This window comes from Solanum verrucosum, unplaced genomic scaffold (assembly GCF_900185275.1).
Source record: "Solanum verrucosum unplaced genomic scaffold, falcon-dt-bn FXZP01000268.1, whole genome shotgun sequence".
In the NCBI taxonomy this organism is placed as follows: domain Eukaryota; kingdom Viridiplantae; phylum Streptophyta; class Magnoliopsida; order Solanales; family Solanaceae; genus Solanum; species Solanum verrucosum.
The window spans coordinates 1,526,674-1,548,864 of NW_026019957.1; the positions used below are offsets into that span (position 1 = coordinate 1,526,674).

At 31.5% G+C, this 22,191-nt stretch overlaps 2 protein-coding genes across 2 annotated transcripts in view; one reads left to right on the forward strand and one right to left on the reverse strand.

Moving 5' to 3' along the window:
• Positions 1 to 22,191, reverse strand: part of LOC125814483 (NADH dehydrogenase [ubiquinone] 1 alpha subcomplex subunit 6-like) — a 520,085-nt gene that overhangs the window by 431,381 nt on the left and 66,513 nt on the right. The window lies entirely within an intron of this gene.
• On the forward strand, positions 7,828 to 12,126 carry LOC125814708 (protein RGF1 INDUCIBLE TRANSCRIPTION FACTOR 1-like). Its single transcript, XM_049494178.1, has 5 exons — positions 7,828 to 7,833; positions 8,796 to 8,948; positions 9,742 to 9,939; positions 10,535 to 10,750; positions 11,857 to 12,126. Exons 1-5 carry the CDS (start codon positions 7,828 to 7,830, stop codon positions 12,112 to 12,114), a joined length of 831 nt encoding a protein of 276 aa, XP_049350135.1. The 3' UTR covers positions 12,115 to 12,126.

Here is a 22,191-nt window from a genome sequence, read left to right on the forward strand (position 1 = left end):
AATTTGATTATTATTATTTTATATAATTATTTAATATTAATAAAAGTAGAAATAGAAAAAGAAAATTATAATAATTGTTCACATTCTAAATTGGACAAATAAAATGAAATATATATTTATATAGAAGTCAAGTAATATAAAAAAAGAGAATATATATAAGGACAAATTCAGAATTTAAAGTTTATAAATTTCAAAGATGATCTCATGTTATACTAATAATTCCTTCCTCTCGTGTTAATTGATGTTTTAGCTTTTTTTATGTCATTAAGAAATCAATAAATATAAAGTTATAATTTCCTCTTAAATATTGTGGTTAATTTAATGTTGAAAAAAATAACTAACAGCATATAAATTATTATAAGAAATTTAAATAAGCAAGCTAATAAATGGAATGATTTGATTGGAACTATAGAGTCTAGAGAAACTTCAAGAAAAAAAAAAGCAATTGTTATAATATGCAAAAGAACATAAAATAAAACAAAAACAAAATATAGGATTCCCATTTCCCTTTATTTATTTTAATAATTTTGGATTATATTTGAGGGGGTCCATTCATGGTAAAGAAAATAAAGGTTCTTTTTTTAAAAAATAAATTAAAAGAATTGTATAAGAGGTCATTTTTGGTGTGCTATTCCCTTTGGGGGTTTTCATTGTTTTTTTTTATTTAGATGACAATCATAGTTCATTTAGACTATAAGTCAAATTTGGGATTGTTTGAGATTTTTTTAATATTTTTTTACGAAATATGTTATTTAGCCGCCGTTATTTAAGAAGGCACGCTAGTCAAACCAATAGAAAAATAGGCAAAAATGGTTGTACTCGTCTATGCATGAATGGCTGAATTTCAAGCAAAAGTGATTCAATTCAGTCATATAAAACTTTAGACATCATATGATTAAAGTTATTATAATATGGATAAATTAATAATTTACCCACAAGAGAGATGGTCTAGATATTAATCTTAAAATTAGATAATTAGTATACTCTGACCTTTTAGATTTGTCTTGTGTAGAGCTATTAAAAAGAGAAGTATTCACTATCATTATATGAGATTTTTCCATTTCTAAAATTCGAGTTAGAAACTTTCAATTAAGAATATATGAATCTTATTTATCTTTGTCTTCTCCGATATTTAACCTTTGTGTTGTTCTTACAAAGTCTTCCATTTAATTTTGTGGACTATACCCTTCGTAAATACTCCACATAGCAATAAGGGAAGTCAACTATCACCTTTTTTTTTTAATAAATATAAGGGATAATAATCAAAAATACATTTGAAAGTATCATTTTTTGTGAGTTTTTTATTTGAGCAATTAAGTGTTTCAAATTTTATCTGAATCATTATCAGTTATTTATTAAAATATATCTCAACTAGTATTTGATGGGGCCTGGTCTACACTCTCCTTTTTTTTGTTTAAAAATGGTATCAAATGACACTCTACGTGGATAACTAAAGGAATTAATTAGAATTTTTTTATAAAAAAAAAATGATCAAAAGCACACTTGTTATAGCTTTTTTGAGAGTTTCCTATTTGAATTATCGTATTTAAGTTTTCTGTTTGAACTATATCACTAACCATTTATTAATATGCATCGCAAAATTGATGAAAATTTTACCATATGTAAAAGACGAATTTTTAGTTATTTAGGATACGCAATTAAGCATTATTGGGTGTGAAATGTGAATAAGTTTGTTCTTTTGAATATGTAGGCATTAGCCATTTATTAGGAGGAAAAATCAACATCATGATTCTAACATTTTGACTATTTTTACTTCAATAAGAACCATATTATGCCTTTTTATGAATGTTTCTCAACCCGTCAAAAGCAAGTGAAAAGAATCCAAAAGTTTGTTTTTTCACAACCCAAAAGATTTTTTTTTTTTATAAACGCTTTCAAAATCAATTTTGATCAAACACAAATTATTACTAGAACCATTTGCAAGCCTATGCTTTGCTCCTAGGAAGAGGACATTTGGGAGGGGGGGGGGGGGGTCTTTTTCTTGAGTTATGATGCATGTTGCGTATTGATTGGCACTTGTAATGTAATTTCTAAAGAAAAAATGATAAAGTGATATGTATGACACAAACATATACAAATATTTGATTACAAGATTTTGTCCATAAACTCAAGGAACAGATGATCTGGGATTGATCCTCCCTCAATAATGTCTTCTGAGTCAAGCATGGTTCATAGGATTTGCCTAATGCGGTTTACATTTCCTGTGTGCTTAGCAGGCTATTACACAGTGAAAGTTTACCTAATACGCACAAAGTGGTCACCATAGAAAACTCACCAGAAGGATAGAGGATATGACCTGCAGAGGTAATAACAATTACGGATTATCTTCAATTTCGAAAGTCACTTTGTTTTCCATTTTGCAATGGAATTTAAATACATTAAATACCTTTAAATTATTTCCCAATATTCTCTCCAACATTCTTTGTCGAAAGGCATTTTTCTCCTTCAACTATACTTTTCAACTCTTGCGACCATTTATGCCCCCTTCCATCGGTGTGTTCGACTTTTGCGAATAATTTAGATTCATGTTGCATGAAAAAAAATCATTAAATGGGTCAATTTTCTGTACCACTAATTTCGAAACATTTGATTAACGCTGAAAGCATACTATTTATGTTGTCACAATCCTAGATGCTTGTGATGATCAATTAATTACATATACAATTTGCAAAGTTTCCTTACATATATGCATAAGAAACCTTTAATTTTGGTAGGTGTAAAAATGTTTATTCTTTGTCAACTAAAAGTACCTTTCAAGCTTTTGATTACAAGAATTTATTCTACAAGACTATGTATCACAAGAGAATAAATAATAATGCGTCATTGTAGCTAACTTATTTAAGAAAAGAGAGAAAAAAAAGTCCAAAGTTCCCATATGATTTTCCTTAGCAATAATTTCTTTCTTTTAACAACCAATATTTTAAAAATAATTCCTCTTCTTTTTTCCTTCAAGTTGTCATTAAATTAGAATATTTTGATATATTTATTATGTCATGCTCCGAGCCTACACCCTGGACGTGGCTGGCACTCGAAAACCATTGTTGGACCCAAGCAAACCCTTGGTCTGGTTTACTTAATCAGCGGAAGACTTTACTCAAGATAAATACTTTTAAAACAAGTAAACTAAACTGCTCAAAATATAACTTAGAATGTATTATAATAACATTCAATGTCAAAGTGGCAACTCAAGTCTTAACTTAACTGAAAAGGAAAAAGTAAAGACTCATGAACTAAAATCACTAACTCTGTCTATGAAGCTTCTAAACAACTGAGATGGACGTCGGGACAAGACCCACAACATCCTAATGAACTAAAATACTAAGCAATAAAAAGGATCCTCCGGAAAGCTAGGAGGCTCACCAACTGACTCTAAGTGCTCAACTGGATCAACGAGGCATTGGATGCTGATCCTGATTACCTGCGTCTGCATCATAATAAGATGCAAGACAATTGGCTCAGTACATTGAATGTACGAGTATGCGAGTTGGAATGCTAAACATAACTTAAGCTTGAAAAGAATATGAAAGAAACACTTACATTGGCTTTGCTCAACTCCTGAATAACTTAACTCAATATAAACAATAAAACACATGCAATATATAGAAAGCTTTTAAAACAGTAGAAAATAATTTAGTTCGTTAAATAAAATGCAATAACAAACTCAACTTTACTCATATAATAAAGTAATATAGTTTATGTAGGAGCTTCTCCAATCGACAACCACCACTATGAGCCTAAGTAGTGATACATCGTCTTGCCCACGCTGCCAGAACTGTCATATACTTTGCCGTCATATAGAACGCTTAACTAAGTGGATCCACTAGTCTATGCTAAAAACATCTTAAGGAGTCATCTAAAAAGTATGATCCTTTGCTACCCATGATGACTACATGGTTTATGGAGACATGAGTTATCTGAACTCAAACTCGTCCCCATATCGGTGCTCAATACTACTCCCAAAATATACTTAGCTCATATGTTTGTAAAAACAAAACTCTTTCTTTGGTTTCAGATAATTACTCAAAAACTTAGCTTAAAAGCTCTCTTGAAAATCTCAATTTCCTTTCTTGCTCAAATGTGAAAACATTTTAACTATTTGGAATACTTAGTTCCCGTATAATCTTTGAAGAATGAACTTTACTCTTACTCTTTACTGAAAAATAGTTCAAAGGCTCTTTTGGAAATCTCAGTTTCCTTTCTTGTTTAAATGTGAAAACATTTACTCTTTGGGAATACATAGTCCCGATATACTCTTTTGAAGAAATGAACTTCAAACTTTACTCTTTACTTAACTCAAAACTCAAAACTCAAGTCTTAAAACAAAGTTACAACATTTGTAAAAGACTTTTAGAAAACTTTATGAACTTCTTTTGACTTGACTCTTAACTTTCCTTAAATTGAATTATGGATTCAAGGATGGTGATTTACGATAGGAAAGATCTCATGATGTTTAGGAATGATTTTAGATAGCTAAACATGAGAAATGATCAAGAAATCATTATCTGAAAGCAGGTCCGCACGCGGAGACGCATTTAAATATTTGGTTGCGAAATAACTTTTGAGGCAAAGAGGTCTGTGACCTCTCCGCGACGCGAAGAGAAAGTTACACTTCTGAGGAAAAGGTCCGCGACGTGGACCTAGTACCCAATTTCTGCCCGATTTGTTCCTTCTTCATTTTCTAATCCCAATTCCCTAAACTCGGTTCTTTTTCTCGAATTGCCTTTAGATTCAGATACCTAGTATGTATACACAAGAATCTAAATCAAACAACTCAATGAAACAACATTTTAATCTCAAGGAACTCCTCAATCTCAACCTAACTCAAGAACGAAGGCCAATTTCAAGAACAAACTTCACTGAAATAACATGATTGGCGCGTGGGTGAACGAACCCAACGCTATGAAAGACTCACATACCTTGTAGGGATCAACCCTTGTTGAAATCCACAAGCGAAACCTTCAAGAACGACGAATTTTGCTCTTTCTCCTCTTTTCTCCTCTTGCGTTCTTTCTCCAAAAACCCTAGCGTAAATTTTCAATAGTCTAAACTGAACCAATTCAGACCCCAATTTAATTGCTAAAAACGAATTAACTTAATTGGGTGGTGAAAAGACCATAATGTCCTAAAATCCGGATTGAACTTTCCTTATTTGAACATCCCAACCTCCAATGGGCATAACTACTCATACGAACTCAGAATCGCGCAAACTCGGCGGTGTTGGAAAGATTATTCCAGGATATTTCCTACGATATCTGGAAATACACCTAAATAATCCTGAGCTAGGAGTTATAGTCGTTTGAAGTTGACCAAAAACTCAAACTTAACTTAACCAATTTTCCAGATTTTTATTATTTCCAAAAATCACTCTTTCTAATTCCAGCTCTTTTCTAGTTTCTTTCAATTTGCGAGATGTTACATATTATCTGATATTTAAATTCATTAATCTGACTAATTTAAATTTATGTTTAATATGGTACATTCAATAACATAATATTATCGTATTAGTTGTAGCACTCTATTTTGTGCTCTTTATGTTGGATTTAGCAATTATGACATGATATAATGTGGATTTCTCCAGCCTATTATTAAAATTTATTTTATTAAAAAAAAAATGGAATCAGAAAAGCTGATGCATTATTGGATAATATCTGGCTTATGATGTTAAATGTACTTCTCCCACTCTGTTATGTTGTCACTTTAGATAAGCCACCCAAATTATTGAGCTCTAATAATATTCTCTTGGAAATTGGCAACAAAAAAAAACATATATATCCTAATCAGACCTTTTTATAATCGTCATTTTCTATATAAAAATATTTTTTTTTTTACTATAAAGAATATGTTTTCTAGAACTGATTTTCATATTATATTTGTATTTCTATTGCAGTCAAAATATATCCAAAGAAATGATGTTATTAGAGAAAAAATTGACTATAACTAACAAATTATAAGCCTTCCAATATTATAATAAATTAATAAATAGAAAACTAAAGATTCTTATGTCATCTTTTGAGTAAATAAAAAGAAAGAGAAAAAAACTGAACAAGATGATATGCTCATATCATTTGCAAGGAACTAACTAACACTTACTTCATTTAACAATGGCATTCCCATCTCTTCTTATCCATAAATATGTATAATTGACATCTAAACACGTATAAACTAATTTAAATTTGTCATTCGTACAGTACAGTTCATTAAATAGAAAAAATGATATCTACCAAGATATTCATAATTTTCAGAGTCCAAACTCGAGACTCTAGCTAAAAATTATATCTATCCTCTCACACTCAATGCATTCATAATTTTTAGAGACCAAACTCCAGACTCTAACTAAGAATTCTATCCATCCTCTCATATCCTTCGGTGATAAGTGAGTGATTACATAATTTTAGTTAAATTAAATATTTCAAGAAGCTAGTGTATATTTGTAATTTATAAGGTATTCTATTTACATAATAGTTTATTTTAGTATACAATCATGAATCATGACATGAATGAGTTATTTGTAATTCTACTTTTGGTCAATTGTTTTTCTAAGTCAATTGTTTTTTTCCCTTAAAAATTTAATCCCTTATCTCTTAGGAATAATAGCAGTGTTGATCCCTAAGTTATTTGTAATTGTATTTTTGCCTTTGTGATATATGATTCGGGATATTTAATCTTTTATTAATTAATTTTTTTATCGTTCATTTATGTAGAAAATATGTTATTTGACTATTTATAGAATTATAATATCTTTAAATTTGAAGTAACGAATAATTAAGTGACGAAGACTGTTAATATTTATGAAAAAATTATGCATATCCACAAGCAAATGGATATAAAAAAAATGCACCAACTAATTGAAGGTTTAACCTCAAATATGTTCGAAGATCTCAAAAATGATCTTTCAATTCAAGAAGAATTTGCAAAATTCCATTCAAATTCTTCGAAAATTGAATTAACTTTTGGCACGGAAAAAAAGTAAGAAGAAAGGAGGAGAAGCAACAGAGTGCATTAATCCTTTCGCTTTTTTTAATGCTTAGTCAAATATCATATGAACTAAAATTATAATTTACTTATAATTGAAGGACCAAAATGATATTATACTTAAGATTTAATAACTCTAATTAAGATGACCATTATTTTTCCATGCTAAATAAATGAGCAAATTGCACCAATGATTGAAATATTTTATTTTCATGAGGTGGATTGAACTGTCACAAAAGGAGATATAGTATTTTCTTAATCAATGACCTAAACTAAAGAATTGATTCGAATGGCCAACTTTTAAAACCAGAAAATAAAATAAAATATGTGGTTATTAATTTGCTCAACAAATAAACATGTCAATTTGAACAATTGCATTTAATTAGTGGTGACAATTTTATTTGATATTTTCATACATTTTTCTAAAACTAATGTTAGGTAATGGTCCTCTAAACTAGAAATTTCTTTCAAGGAAAAGGATAAAATAAATGAAGTAATTAATTAGAAGAGATATTCCTAATTTAAACAATGGTTAATATAAGATTGCGAAGAATATTTGTTCTTCATATTTTATATACTATATGCCTACTTTAACAACTTCTTAATGGTCAATAATGGAGTAAAGATACCAAATTTACAAAAAGAGAATAATATGCCAACTCACTATTGAAATCCCCCCACCCAAATAATCATATGTTTTTTTTAAAAAAAAAAAGAGATTAGGCCATGATTATTTTGTGAAACTACAACTAATACAATATATATTTTCTTTAAAAGGAGGAATTGAATGCCTTAAAGGAATAATATGTAACAATTGAAAATGATCACTAAGAAATGGAGGTTCGTTTTCTCTTTAATACATCCTAGATGAAAATATTAAATCAATATATACCAAATATCAAACACCAAATAAGCTAATGATATTAAACACATTGAAAATGATAGGGAAATTGAATAGGAAGATGTAGGTTCGTTCTTTCTTTAAAAAAGTTTAGATGCAAATTCAAATCGAATCAATATATAGCAATTACCAGACATTAAATACCAAATAGACTTTAAAAACAAACACATTGAAAGTGACGGGAAAATTGAAGGAAAGATGGAGTCGTATCTCTCTTAATAAATCCTACCCGATGGAAGATTAGTTTTAATCATATCAAATATTAAATATTTAAATTTAAAATGAAAAAAGAACAAAAGAACACATTGAAAATGAAAAGGAGAGATGGAGGTTCGTTCTCTCTTTAATAAATTTTACATCATGAAAATTCAATTTGATCGAATCAATAAACATTAGCACGATTTAAAATGTCTCGAATACAATGTGAAGTTTACTAATTCGAATTCAAATTCAATTAAGCTATAATCAGTGGTGAATCTAGATTCAAAATCAACCAATAAAGTAATTCTCAAGGTGAATTTTGAACTCTCCTCAACCATAAGCCAATCTCTAATCTTAAGTTATAGAGGTTTAAAATCTACATTTTTTTTTAATTTCAAAACTGTATATATACATAAAAAGAAATTAAAAATACCTTACATATACCATGTAGTTCAAAAAAGTTTAAATAAACTCCTGTTACTCTCAAAATTAAAATTTGTCTTTTAGACTATTATACGAATATCAAATATCTAAGGAAAACCAAAAATATATTTTTATTGTATGAGAAACTTTTTTCCTTCATTTTTTTTATAAAAAAAATACAATATTAAATAATTTTTTTCCACCACCCTAACACCACACCCCCACCCCCTCCCACTACAAGTACCCTTCCATTTTCTCTCTCTCTCACCACCTAAAGTCCCAAAAATCAACACACCTTTCTCTCTCTAAAAATAGAAGAAAAAACAGAACTTCAAATTTAGTACTGAAAATAAAGAAGTCTTTCAAACTGGCGATTGATAATCAAGATTCTACAATCCTTGAAATCAAACACAAGAACAGAAGAATTATGGTAAATTTCAACTAAATCCCAAAAACCCCTTTTGTCTCTTTTTCATTATTTTATCAATTTCATTGGCATTTAGACATAAATTTGATTGAAATTTGAAGAGAAAACAGAGTTTTGAAGTTTAAGTTTTTAGAAATGGTATCTAAAAGTTCTTGTTTTTGTTTTGTTTAGTTTTTTTTTTTCATAGATGTGTCTGATATCTGCATTAAAGTTGATTAATTTAAATTCACGCATGGTAGAAACATTATATGAAAACTAGAGTTGTGTCAAACATGCATTTTATTTGAAAAATTGAAATTTTGTGAGGGAAAAAGAAAATTCACTCAATGTTTTTTCAAATTTAAAAAACTCATTTTCAAAAATTCACTTATCATTGATTTAGGTGTTTGGATATAGATTGGATTGAAATTTTAAAAATAAATAAATTGAAGTTGTGTTTGGACTGCATTCCTCTCAAAAAAGTAAATCTTGTGAGTAGAAAAAAAGTGTACTCATCCAATTTCATTGATTTCATAGGCGTTTGGACATAGGTTTGATTGAAACTTTTTAAAAAAAATAAGTTTTTGAAGTTGAAATTCAAAAATGTTATCGGAAAATTAAGTTGTATATTTGGACATGCATTTCGCTTGAAAAAAATTGAAATTTTATAAATGATAAGAAATTTCACATCAAAAATTGGTCAAAATTATTAGTTTTTTCAAACTTCAAAACTATCTTCAAATACTAACCAAACTTCAATATTTTTTTATATTTTTTTGTTGACAATTTTCTAATTTTTTTTTTTTTTTGGGTATAGGGTGCTACAGGACCTGATGAAGAAGAAAATAATTGGCCACCATGGTTAAAGCCATTGCTTAAAGAAAGATTTTTTGTTCAATGCAAGTTACATATTGATTCTCATAAGAGTGAATGCAATATGTATTGTCTTGATTGTATTAATGGCCCTCTTTGTTCTCTTTGTTTATCTCATCACAAAGACCATATTGCCATTCAGGTATATCTTATTTCATAAATTATAATAAAGTATTCCGTATTTACGTAGGGTTTGAAAAAGGATCGTACTCTAAAGAGTGTGATGTAGACAATCTATTCTAATGCAAACATTAATGAATGCAACTTATTTTATTCTTTTACCATTTTAGTTGTGATATGTTTTTCAATGGTTACATAGTGTATACAGTGGCGGAGCCAGAAATTCTATCGTGGGCTAGTGCCTGCATTTGCCTTTGCACTATAAATTTCAACATTTTAGATTTTTAGCATTGAAAACTTTTGTACTTCTAAAGTTGTGAGTTGAGATATACTGTTTTTTTGCAATTTTAGTAGTTTTTTACTAGTAAACTTATGGTCGTACATCGAAAATACTAGAGGTTCATTTGCCTTTGTTAAGGGAATTCAACAATTTATATAAATACTCAAGTATACTTTTTAACATATTTACTCTGTAACTTTTTGACAAAGAGGATTTAATCGAACCCTCTTATATGTACATATTTTCTTTTGTTTATAGCGAGAATTTAGTACACTGAACTATACTCTTTTAGAAAGTATGAAATGATTGATTTTGGGTGCTTTTTTTGGTTGGACAGATAAGGAGGTCATCATACCATGATGTGATAAGGGTGAATGAGATTCAAAAGTATTTGGACATTTCTTTAGTCCAAACATACATTATCAACAGTGCTAAGATTGTCTTTTTGAATGAAAGGCCACAACCTAGGCCAGGCAAAGGTGTCACAAATACATGTCAAGTTTGTGAAAGGACCCTTCTTGATTCCTTCAATTTTTGCTCTCTTGGTTGCAAGGTACTTCAAATCTACGTTACTCAAATTGTTCAAAAATAATGCCATATATGTGTCAGATTGTCTGAAAATGCATAGAATCAATATTACTCGAATGTTTAAAAAATGATATCTCACATGTGTGAGATTATCTAGAAGTGCATAACTTTTGAAGGATTCGATATACTGGACAGTATCTTTAACGAGTCTGAATAATATAGTAACATAAAACAACAATGTCCTTCTAGAGAAATTCTTCTTTTTCCCCTTGACCAATTTTTCTTGCATTTATTTAACTCTTAATGGCATTTTAATTTGTGGAGGATGCAACACAACTGCCGAATTCTCCAAAAATGTTATACTTGGGTTCTCTAAAATACAATATTTTTGGAGGATCCGACGCGTACACGCTGCATTTTTCAGAGGATGCAACATACACCTTACGGTTATGTTGTTCAGACAATTTTTTGTTGTCAGGTCCTTTAAAAATATGATACTTTTGGAGGATTTGACACACACTCGTTGACATTTTAAAAGATTTCGTCCATCTTAACATAAGACATCAATGCCCTTCTAGAGAAACTCTTTTTTTCCTTTGCCAAATTTTCTTGCATTTATTTGACTTTTTAATGGCATTGAATTGAATTGGGCGTGTCCAAGAATCTTGAATTGCGTATATTTCAAGGTATATTTTGGTTTAATGGTCGTTTGGTATTAAATGTAGGTATGGAAATTTCACTCACATTGATTGGTCTATTGATAGGAAAACTTTGGCATAAATAATCAACTTTTAAAAAAAAATGGAAATTTCAAAAGTTGTTAGGAATTGAAACTTCAATTATTATACATGAATTCTCCAAAATTGTTGTCTCACTCGTCTATATCAAATCTTCCAAAAATAACCTTTTTTAGCATTTTGAGGATCTGATACGGGTCTGACATCATATTTGAAGAATTCAAGCAACCAAAAGTCAATGACCCTTTTTTGTATTTATTTTGTACTTGAATTTGGAAATGACACTCAAATCTTGAGTATTACATGTCTTTGACATTCATTAACATATGTGAATTGAATTGGTCCAAATAGAACAAAATGACTTATATAGTCGATACCAACTCTATTTTTGCAGGTTATTGGGACCTCAAAGAACTTCATTAAGAAGCCGAGGGACTTATTAGCAAAGAGGCGGTTGAAGGCGATAGCATTGGACTCCGATGACACTTACAGCCACAACAACCATGGTCGATATAGAAGTACCACCATCAACAAGGTGCAAAGTTTTATTCCGTCAACACCCCCTCCAACTTCTGTTAATTACAGAACGGCCAAACGAAGAAAAGGAATTCCACATAGATCCCCAATGGGAGGACTAGTTATAGAATATTAAGTCCTAAAATTAATATACACAAAATATACAACTTTAGTTCTTACAATTACTAAAAAAAATACTAGTGCCTTTCTTACAAAAAGGCCAGTGTTTGATAACTTTTGTGTATAAAGAGCAATAATGTAAAGTTAGGGGTTGAAAATTGAAACACGAAAAAAATGGAAGGACTAAATGAGTTAAGTTAGAAGTTGGGATTAGATAATAAGTTATTATATTTATGTATTTATTGATAATATTATACTGTTTGTTTGTTTGTTTGACTTTTGCTTTTCAAAGGTTTTGTAAATAAAAATTTAGATAATACTGTCCTATGGTTTGGATATTTAAACATTTTTATGTATATGAGAGTTTTGGTGTTGTAAATAATTTATAGTGTTTAAATGTTCTGATTTTTTAAAAAAACATTCTTGTTCTTGTCAAAAAATAATAATTTTACAGAATAAATAGAATGTTATTGAGTTGGAATTTATAGTACTTTTCCTATAGTTAATATCTAAATTTTTGGTTTAAAATATCGAATTAATGTAATCTAATTTAACTTTAAAAATTAGTCAAATTGACTTTTGAAAAGTGAAATATGACAATTAAAAGTAGACAGAATGAGTATGAACAAAAGGCAAAATAGTAAAGTTGGTCAATTTATTAATGTCACGACCCAAATTGAGTCGTGTGTGGCACCCACACTTAACCTCCAAGTGGGCAGACCAATGAATTTAAACCCCAACACATACCAATAATTCAACTACGAATAACAATAATAACGCGGAAGCTCCAAAACTTATTAAAATAACCAATCAAATAAACCTCTAAAGTCTATTACATATTATCCCCAAAATCTGAAAGTCATCACATCAAGGACATCTAATCTCTAAATACTAAGTCTAAGAGTATCAAAGACACCGAAATAAATGAAATAACGCAATTTGTGTCCGAAAACTATGGACATCAAGTCATGACCGAGAGAATCCAACACAAGCTCGAATGCATAGCTCACCCTTAAACCTGATATGCTGAGACTGGCTAGCTGAGGGCTAGTCAAATTTGCTGGTACACTCGCTGCACTCCATAAAAGGAAAACAAAGAAAAATACAAGTAGGGATCAGTACGGGGCAACATGTACTGAGTAGGTATCATCGGCCAACCCTAAATAGAAACTAATATACAATGAATAATAGTATAAAGTCAACTATAGCACTTAGCAGGTGATAAGAAACAACAATATGAACAAGTGACGGTTAAAGCAAGTACGTAATCAATCACAATATCAAGCACACACACGAGGACTCATGCCTCCACATCACACTCGTTTGGGAAATGCGTTCATTGAGATTGAGTACATTAGGTTAATTCAATATCTTTTTCCTTTAATGTTACCGTGTCGGAACGTGACACTCCGATCCAATTATACCGTGTCGGAACGTGACACTCCGATCCAAAAATACCGTGTCGGAACGTGACACTCCGATCCAAAAATACCGTGTCGTGACACTCCGATCCAATAATATTATTAATTTATCATTTATTATCACCACTTTTCAATTCATTAATAATATTACATCAAGCCTTCTTTATTCAAGGCATCACTTCGATAGAGAGGTTTTCAGATTATAAATCTCACGGTCTCAGGATTTTAGACCAATCGCAAACCACACAACCAAGCCACACAATCACACAGTCAAGTACATAGAGAACTTCACAATATCATTCAATGCATATCAATCGCTATTAAGAGTTTATCTATCAAATAGAATAAACCATAACCTACCTCCACCGAAGAACCGAAATCAAACAGCTACTTTTCCAATGCCTTCGAACGATCCCAATCTATCAAGTATGAATATTCATAAGTTAACGAGTCTATAGACACCCATATTACTATATACATCAAGCTTAGACCCAATAACTCATTCCACTCTATAGTCAATTTCCTAGAGTTCAAACCTATGGGTAAGTCTTAATTTCTCCCCTTAGCATATCTTTAATGGAATTTAAATAATTTGATACACCTAATATTTAATTACCTATCTCAACATATCAAAACTTGATTTATTATATGATATCTTACAATCAAACTTCAACCCAACACACAGGCCGTACGTACAACATCTCATATAGCTTATGATGGATAATTGAAGGTGATTGTATTCATTAGTAATTCTGATCAACAGAGGAATTTGGATATTCCAACATAAACAACAAGAGTAACGAAGACAGAAATCACAGAATTATATGCATGACTTTTCCGACTAGCAATTCATCCTTTTTATCCCTTCTTAACTCATCATTATTCTAATCAATAGCATCATTAATTCCTTGTACAAAGATTCCCTTAGTTACATGGTCAATCCACTATTTCTGTCCAAAATATATCAACCACAATCACGTAATTAGTTAGTTACTTTCCATTAAAATATAATATACACACATATATGGATGCAACACCTCAATTCTCTTTCCTCTAACATTATAATAATAATATAAATTCTTGCCTGACAGTTTCACCTCCAACCCAACCTAACGCTACTATCTATTATCCAATCTTAATTATCAAATAGTTTCTAATTGTTATATATTCACCGAGCTTTAATCATACAGCCACCAAGAGATAATTATATGTAAACCAAATTGAAAGCGTAAGTTAGGTTACCTGAATCGACCTTTTCCATTACCGTTTATGCCCAACAGTCAAGCCCTCTTTTCTTTTAATTAACCACTCAAAATTAGTAAACCCTAATTATTATATGAAGCTACTTATAAAAGCGGTAAAAGTGGTCCACTATTAATTTTAATATATCTCCTTTCACCACCAACTAAAATAATTATTAAAACTACCCCACTAAATTCATAATTGTAGTTACGAATAGTCCAAAGTATCCATTTAAAATCTATCGGAAAGTATTTTATGAAATAAAAAAGCTCTAGTACTCAAAACGACCAAACGGGTCGTTACATTAGATACCAATTTACCCATCGTTCGTCCTCGAACGATCAAAAGACGGCAAGGGTAAGAAAGGGTACATGTCTCAACGATTCTTCGAAATATTAGTACCCAAACTTTCATCTCAAAACCATCAAACCAACCAATTTGGAGATCTATACCTCCTCCCTCACAGTGCCTCAAATGGGGTCATTTCAATACTCGAATGATAACTATTGTTGTATGTGAACTCAACTAACAACAAAACTATTCCCAATAACCACCAAAGTTAATCTTACACTCGTCTGCAACATGTTTTCAAAGACTTTGACACAATTATCGGGACAAATCCTTTTCTAACATAACCATGATATAGTCCTTAATCAATATTGATTACAATGAGAAGTGAACCTGAACCAACCACCACACACTCATAATGCACAAACCATCATAGATCTTATCAAGATTACAGCCTCACAACACAATATTTCTTCGAGCTTAAGCTATAAAAATATGATCTTTAGACATCAAGTAATCATCAAGGAGAATCGAACTCATCTGATCCAAAGATGGAAATGATCAAGTACCCACCATTGAGTGATACACCCAAGGATGTAGAATCTCTAACAACACTGTCGAAATGCTCTATTAGTAGCTATTATAGACAAACTTTAAGAATGACAAAACTAGGCCCAATGGTCCTCACATTCAATCACACATAGCCAAAACAGGATATCAATGATGAGATAACTCTTAAGTCTATCGAACAATTGTAAATTTTCATGGAAGCTCTTCTAAATTCTCATAAGCAGGGTTGTGCGTGTAGAATCACTAGTATATTTCAACTATCCTAAACAACACCAAATCTTCCATAACTGGAATGGACAAGTCTAACTAAGGATGCCACCCTACTAGGAGGACAATCACAGAATCGGTACACCCGATCCACTACTAGGGACTCACCTATAGAAGCAAAACACACACATACGTAGAAAGTGAATCATACTCTAACCCACACCCAGAATGAAGTAGGTGGTCACATAAGAATGTACATAACGAAGGTCGAATAATTCTAGATACTCCTTCCATAATGCCCATATCAAACATTTTCATTCAACTGACTCTATCTTTTTGATTTTCTAGCTACCCACAATCACCAATTTAGTCCTTATTATAATTGCACACATACTTGGTTTATCGAACCCCACATCCACTGAAGTCAACACTCTTAATACTAACAAAACATCATAACCACATTGATCATCTACATTATTCCCGAACCATCAATAGTATCAAAGTACTCTTATCAAATACATGTTCAAACTATGGCTATCTTTCTTTCTATATAAGCATTGCATGACAAATACGAGTCCCAAGCAAGTCTAATAGCACTAATTTCAAATTTGATAGTACCTTTCCATCGAGATAAACTATTAAATCACACCCAAAGTCAACTTCACACCACTTCCACATATCATGCTTTAGCTACCATTCTAAACCATCACATACCTCATGCCAACACTTAGGAAAATTCTTGGTCACTCAAATTATTCTGTATACTATAATCTCATAACCTCTATTCACCATCAAATGTTTATGTAACGCGTCATAACATTTTATGTAGTCCCATTAATAGAGTAATATTTATCCAACTCTAAATTCTTATTAACAATGTAGAATTATATCTCACCTTGTACATCATTCTTAAGTCATCTATCATAATTTGAGCAATCTAACCCCACGTAAAACTCTAAATTTTCCATACCTCATTGTTTGTCACCCAAACCAAAACTCAATCTTTATAAAAGTCAATGATGAATTCCTAGTAAGTCTGTACCGATCCACTTCACATCTCACAATCATATCTAAACTCATAGGAAAAAAAATCAATACAACCCTCAACTACACCCCATGGGTTTATACGAGAGGTTTTATTCCTTCACTTTTCTCAAATTCTTCCCATGATGCAAAATTCTAAATATCTCGACCCTTCAATATATCAGACTCTTGTTTCTCTAGCTCGCTTACCGATCTCATCCTTTTACCAACAACCCCTGACATTTTACTTCACACTCTAAATCAAAACTCTGAGGGAAACCCTTCCTTAGATCCTTTAACAATCAAAAGTAACCAACTTTCCGACTCCAATCATGTGTAAGTTCTTCCAAATGCTCGATACTCGATGCAATCAATCATTTATTATCTTACAAATTCATACCTTGACAAAACATATCACCAGAAATGCAGACTTATAATGAAAAATTTGAATTGTAAATCCAACTGTGTAACCCCATGCCCTTATCTATCTATATTTGCTTATACTTTGAAGACTTTTATGAATTCCTGTATCTTAGCTTATCATTGATCGCCTATCCATCGACCTTACATATCCTTCATAAAAATCCAACAACAATACTCCAATCATTAGCCTCAATTATGAACTAAATTTCCTTAATTTTATTCTTCCTTAGTTGTAACTTGTATCCACTTATACACATATAAATTTAACACCTAATATTCTTAAACCTTAACAATTGCCTCCATTCCATCGAAATTAGCCATAAAATAATTATTTTCCCACGAATTCACATGGACTAACAAACAAAGATTTCATCATAAACTCACAACTATACTCCACTCTTCCAACAACTCAAACCGTACGATCTATATTTATACATTCCAAATCCCACATTACTAACTAATTTCTGCCTAAATCATTTGATGTCAATGATTGCAGCAGCAACACATAGCTGCCGATCAAATATCAACAATATAAAAAAAATAGTAATTTAGTCCTTTCCCCCTCAATTTCACCATACAATATAATAAAATAATAATAGTGTGACCCTTATCAAATTATAATGACTTAATCTTGGTTACCTAATTTCACGTGGGTTCTTTTGGTTGCTGCTAGTTCTCCGTCGTCTGTGTGAGGAAGCCACCATATTCTTTTCTTTCTTTTCTTTTCTACGATTTATTTATTACCCTAATTCTATACCTTATCAATACTAAAAGTGGTAAAAGTGACCCACTATTAATTTTACTTCTATCTTTTTTTTTTTTAACCAACAAATCCTAATTATATAGTTTCATCCCAATCACAATTCCTCACGAACTCTTTTTACCATCATGCTCAGTTAGCCCTTGTCATCACCACGAAGTGAACCTTTTCCTCGACCTGACACCTTAACCTTAGGTATACCAATCAAATTCAAGGGACTAACCCAATTTTATACGCATTTTTCTTACTTTCAATTGCTTTCACCCTAGTATACTCACTGAGACTTTCTTTACCCATAAGCTTGTCATTTTGGTATCAATCTACTCTTTTGGAGTTTAAAAGAAAATCACCAGTCCTCATTAAAAACCCTCAAGATACATTTCACAACCTAAATGTACTAATATTGTACCAAAGATCACCACTAAAATTTTCCTTAAAAATAATGCTCAATCCAAACGTTCGTAGTAATAAACTAGTTGGTTTCTCAAATGTGAAAGCAACACCGAATCTCATTAGCTAAACATGTCATACCACTAATAACTCCTTAAGTAGTTAGTATTCACACTTGACAATGATGTATTCGTTTCCACGTAACACTAGTACCACATTGTGAAAGTCTGTTATATCCATCACGCATCATACCTATCGAGAAGATCATACCCAAATAGCTTACACATTTCTACCCATTGAATGACTGCAAAACATTATCAGATTTGTTCTCCCTCTAGCCCAAGCAATTTGTTTTACTTCTTAGATCAGGTCGATAACAAAAGTAACACACTTCATAACTCTAATCAAGTAAGCATCAATATTATTCTAATAGTCGTATCATGACCCTCTTTGGTATACATTCAATCTATAAAATCGTAGTAAAGATCCTAACCTCAATTAGCGCAACCTAATTTCATCACTCGCTAAACAACCCATACATGTTATAAAAACTTTACTAACTGTATTTTATAATGTAATGATGTTCATTTTCTAGTTGTCCCTTACGAAATTACTTGCATATTGTCACATATCTAGGTAAAGTACAAAATTTGACCTCACAGGCTGTAACACATATCTTCCGTTTCTCTATATTAAAAAAAACCCATCTCTCCTCATATCGCTCAAAGTTTGGGTGTATAATTGGATGAAGAAGCTAGACAATGCTGCCTTAAGTCATAGGTAGTGCCTTTACTAATCGGCACTCAACATGATACTATCACCACATTTTGCATCTCCTCGAAACTAGTATGCCACAAACTCAACACTAAGCCTCTCCACTATATTCATTTTATGAAGCAGGTCAAAACAAGCAACAAAGAAATCATAAGCATCTTCATAACCAATACCCATGAAGAATGAGAGTTTCAACTTTATGAACATAATAAAAAAAATCACTAGTCATTATAGGCCTTGTCAATCGAGAAAATATACATATTTCCAAGGACACATTATAATTTTTTGGTGTTGCAATGTCAACCTCTAATACTCTAGTACTAACCAAATGTCAAATAGAGTGAAGAAGTTCAGATACCAATTTGTATCACCTAGATACCAATTGGATTCAAGTAGTAGCACGGAAAAAAAAAAAGAAAAAAAAAAAAAAAAAGGAATGAAGTTTTCCTAAAGTCATATAGCCTCTCGAAGAAAAGTAAAGGCGTCCCCATACCGTTCCGCAAGACTCTACTAGACTTGTCCTTGTGTGATGAGATCATCGAACCTAACGCTCTGATACCAAGTTTGTCACGACCCAAATTGAGTCGTGTGTGGCACCCACACTTAACCTCCAAGTGGGCAGACCAATGAATTTAAACCCCAACACATACCAATAATTCAACTACGAATAACAATAATAACGCGGAAGCTCCAAAACTTATTAAAGTAACCAATCAAATAAACCTCTAAAGTCTATTACATATTATCCCCAAAATCTGAAAGTCATCACATCAAGGACATCTAATCTCTAAATACTAAGTCTAAGAGTATCAAAGACACCGAAATAAATGAAATAACGCAATTTGTGTCCGAAAACTATGGACATCAAGTCATGACCGAGAGAATCCAACACAAGCTCGAATGCATAGCTCACCCTTAAACCTGATATGCTGAGACTGGCTAGCTGAGGGCTAGTCAAATTTGCTGGTACACTCGCTGCACTCCATAAAAGGAAAACAAAGAAAAATACAAGTAGGGATCAGTACGGGGCAACATGTACTGAGTAGGTATCATCGGCCAACCCTAAATAGAAACTAATATACAATGAATAATAGTATAAAGTCAACTATAGCACTTAGCAGGTGATAAGAAACAACAATATGAACAAGTGACGGTTAAAGCAAGTACGTAATCAATCACAATATCAAGCACACACACGAGGACTCATGCCTCCACATCACACTCGTTTGGGAAATGCGTTCATTGAGATTGAGTACATTAGGTTAATTCAATATCTTTTTCCTTTAATGTTACCGTGTCGGAACGTGACACTCCGATCCAATTATACCGTGTCGGAACGTGACACTCCGATCCAATAATACCGTGTCGGAACGTGACACTCCGATCCAAAAATACCATGTCGGAACGTGACACTCCGATCCAAAATACCGTGTCGTGACACTCCGATCCAATAATATTATTAATTTATCATTTATTATCACCACTTTTCAATTCATTAATAATATTACATCAAGCCTTCTTTATTCAAGGCATCACTTCGATAGAGAGGTTTTCAGATTATAAATCTCACGGTCTCAGGATTTTAGACCAATCGCAAACCACACAACCAAGCCACACAATCACACAGTCAAGTACATAGAGAACTTCACAATATCATTCAATGCATATCAATCGCTATTAAGAGTTTATCTATCAAATAGAATAAACCATAACTTACCTCCACCGAAGAACCGAAATCAAACAGCTACTTTTCCAATGCCTTCGAACGATCCCAATCTATCAAGTATGAATATTCATAAGTTAACGAGTCTATAGACACCCATATTACTATATACATCAAGCTTAGACCCAATAACTCATTCCACTCTATAGTCAATTTCCTAGAGTTCAAACCTATGGGTAAGTCTTAATTTCTCCCCTTAGCATATCTTTAATGGAATTTAAATAATTTGATACACCTAATATTTAATTACCTATCTCAACATATCAAAACTTGATTTATTATATGATATCTTACAATCAAACTTCAACCCAACACACAGGCCGTACGTACAACATCTCATATAGCTTATGATGGATAATTGAAGGTGATTGTATTCATTAGTAATTCTGATCAACAGAGGAATTTGGATATTCCAACATAAACAACAAGAGTAACGAAGACAGAAATCACAGAATTATATGCATGACTTTTCCGACTAGCAATTCATCCTTTTTATCCCTTCTTAACTCATCATTATTCTAATCAATAGCATCATTAATTCCTTGTACAAAGATTCCCTTAGTTACATGGTCAATCCACTATTTCTGTCCAAAATATATCAACCACAATCACGTAATTAGTTAGTTACTTTCCATTAAAATATAATATACACACATATATGGATGCAACACCTCAATTCTCTTTCCTCTAACATTATAATAATAATATAAATTCTTGCCTGACAGTTTCACCTCCAACCCAACCTAACGCTACTATCTATTATCCAATCTTAATTATCAAATAGTTTCTAATTGTTATATATTCACCGAGCTTTAATCATACAGCCACCAAGAGATAATTATATGTAAACCAAATTGAAAGCGTAAGTTAGGTTACCTGAATCGACCTTTTCCATTACCGTTTATGCCCAACAGTCAAGCCCTCTTTTCTTTTAATTAACCACTCAAAATTAGTAAACCCTAATTATTATATGAAGCTACTTATAAAAGCGGTAAAAGTGGTCCACTATTAATTTTAATATATCTCCTTTCACCACCAACTAAAATAATTATTAAAACTACCCCACTAAATTCATAATTGTAGTTACGAATAGTCCAAAGTATCCATTTAAAATCTATCGGAAAGTATTTTATGAAATAAAAAAGCTCTAGTACTCAAAACGACCAAACGGGTCGTTACAATTAAAGATTTATTAACCATCGTGTAAAATAGAAAGTGTTCATCTAATATTGGACGAAGGGTACTAAAGTCGGTAAGTTATTATAAAAAGTT

Excerpts from the sequence above, each read along its gene's own strand:
- LOC125814708 (XM_049494178.1), top strand. Across the intron at positions 8,949-9,741 it reads ACAAGAACAGAAGAATTATG|GGTGCTACAGGACCTGATGA; the intron begins GTAAATTTCAAC and ends TTTTGGGTATAG. Across the intron at positions 9,940-10,534 it reads AAGACCATATTGCCATTCAG|ATAAGGAGGTCATCATACCA; the intron begins GTATATCTTATT and ends TTGGTTGGACAG.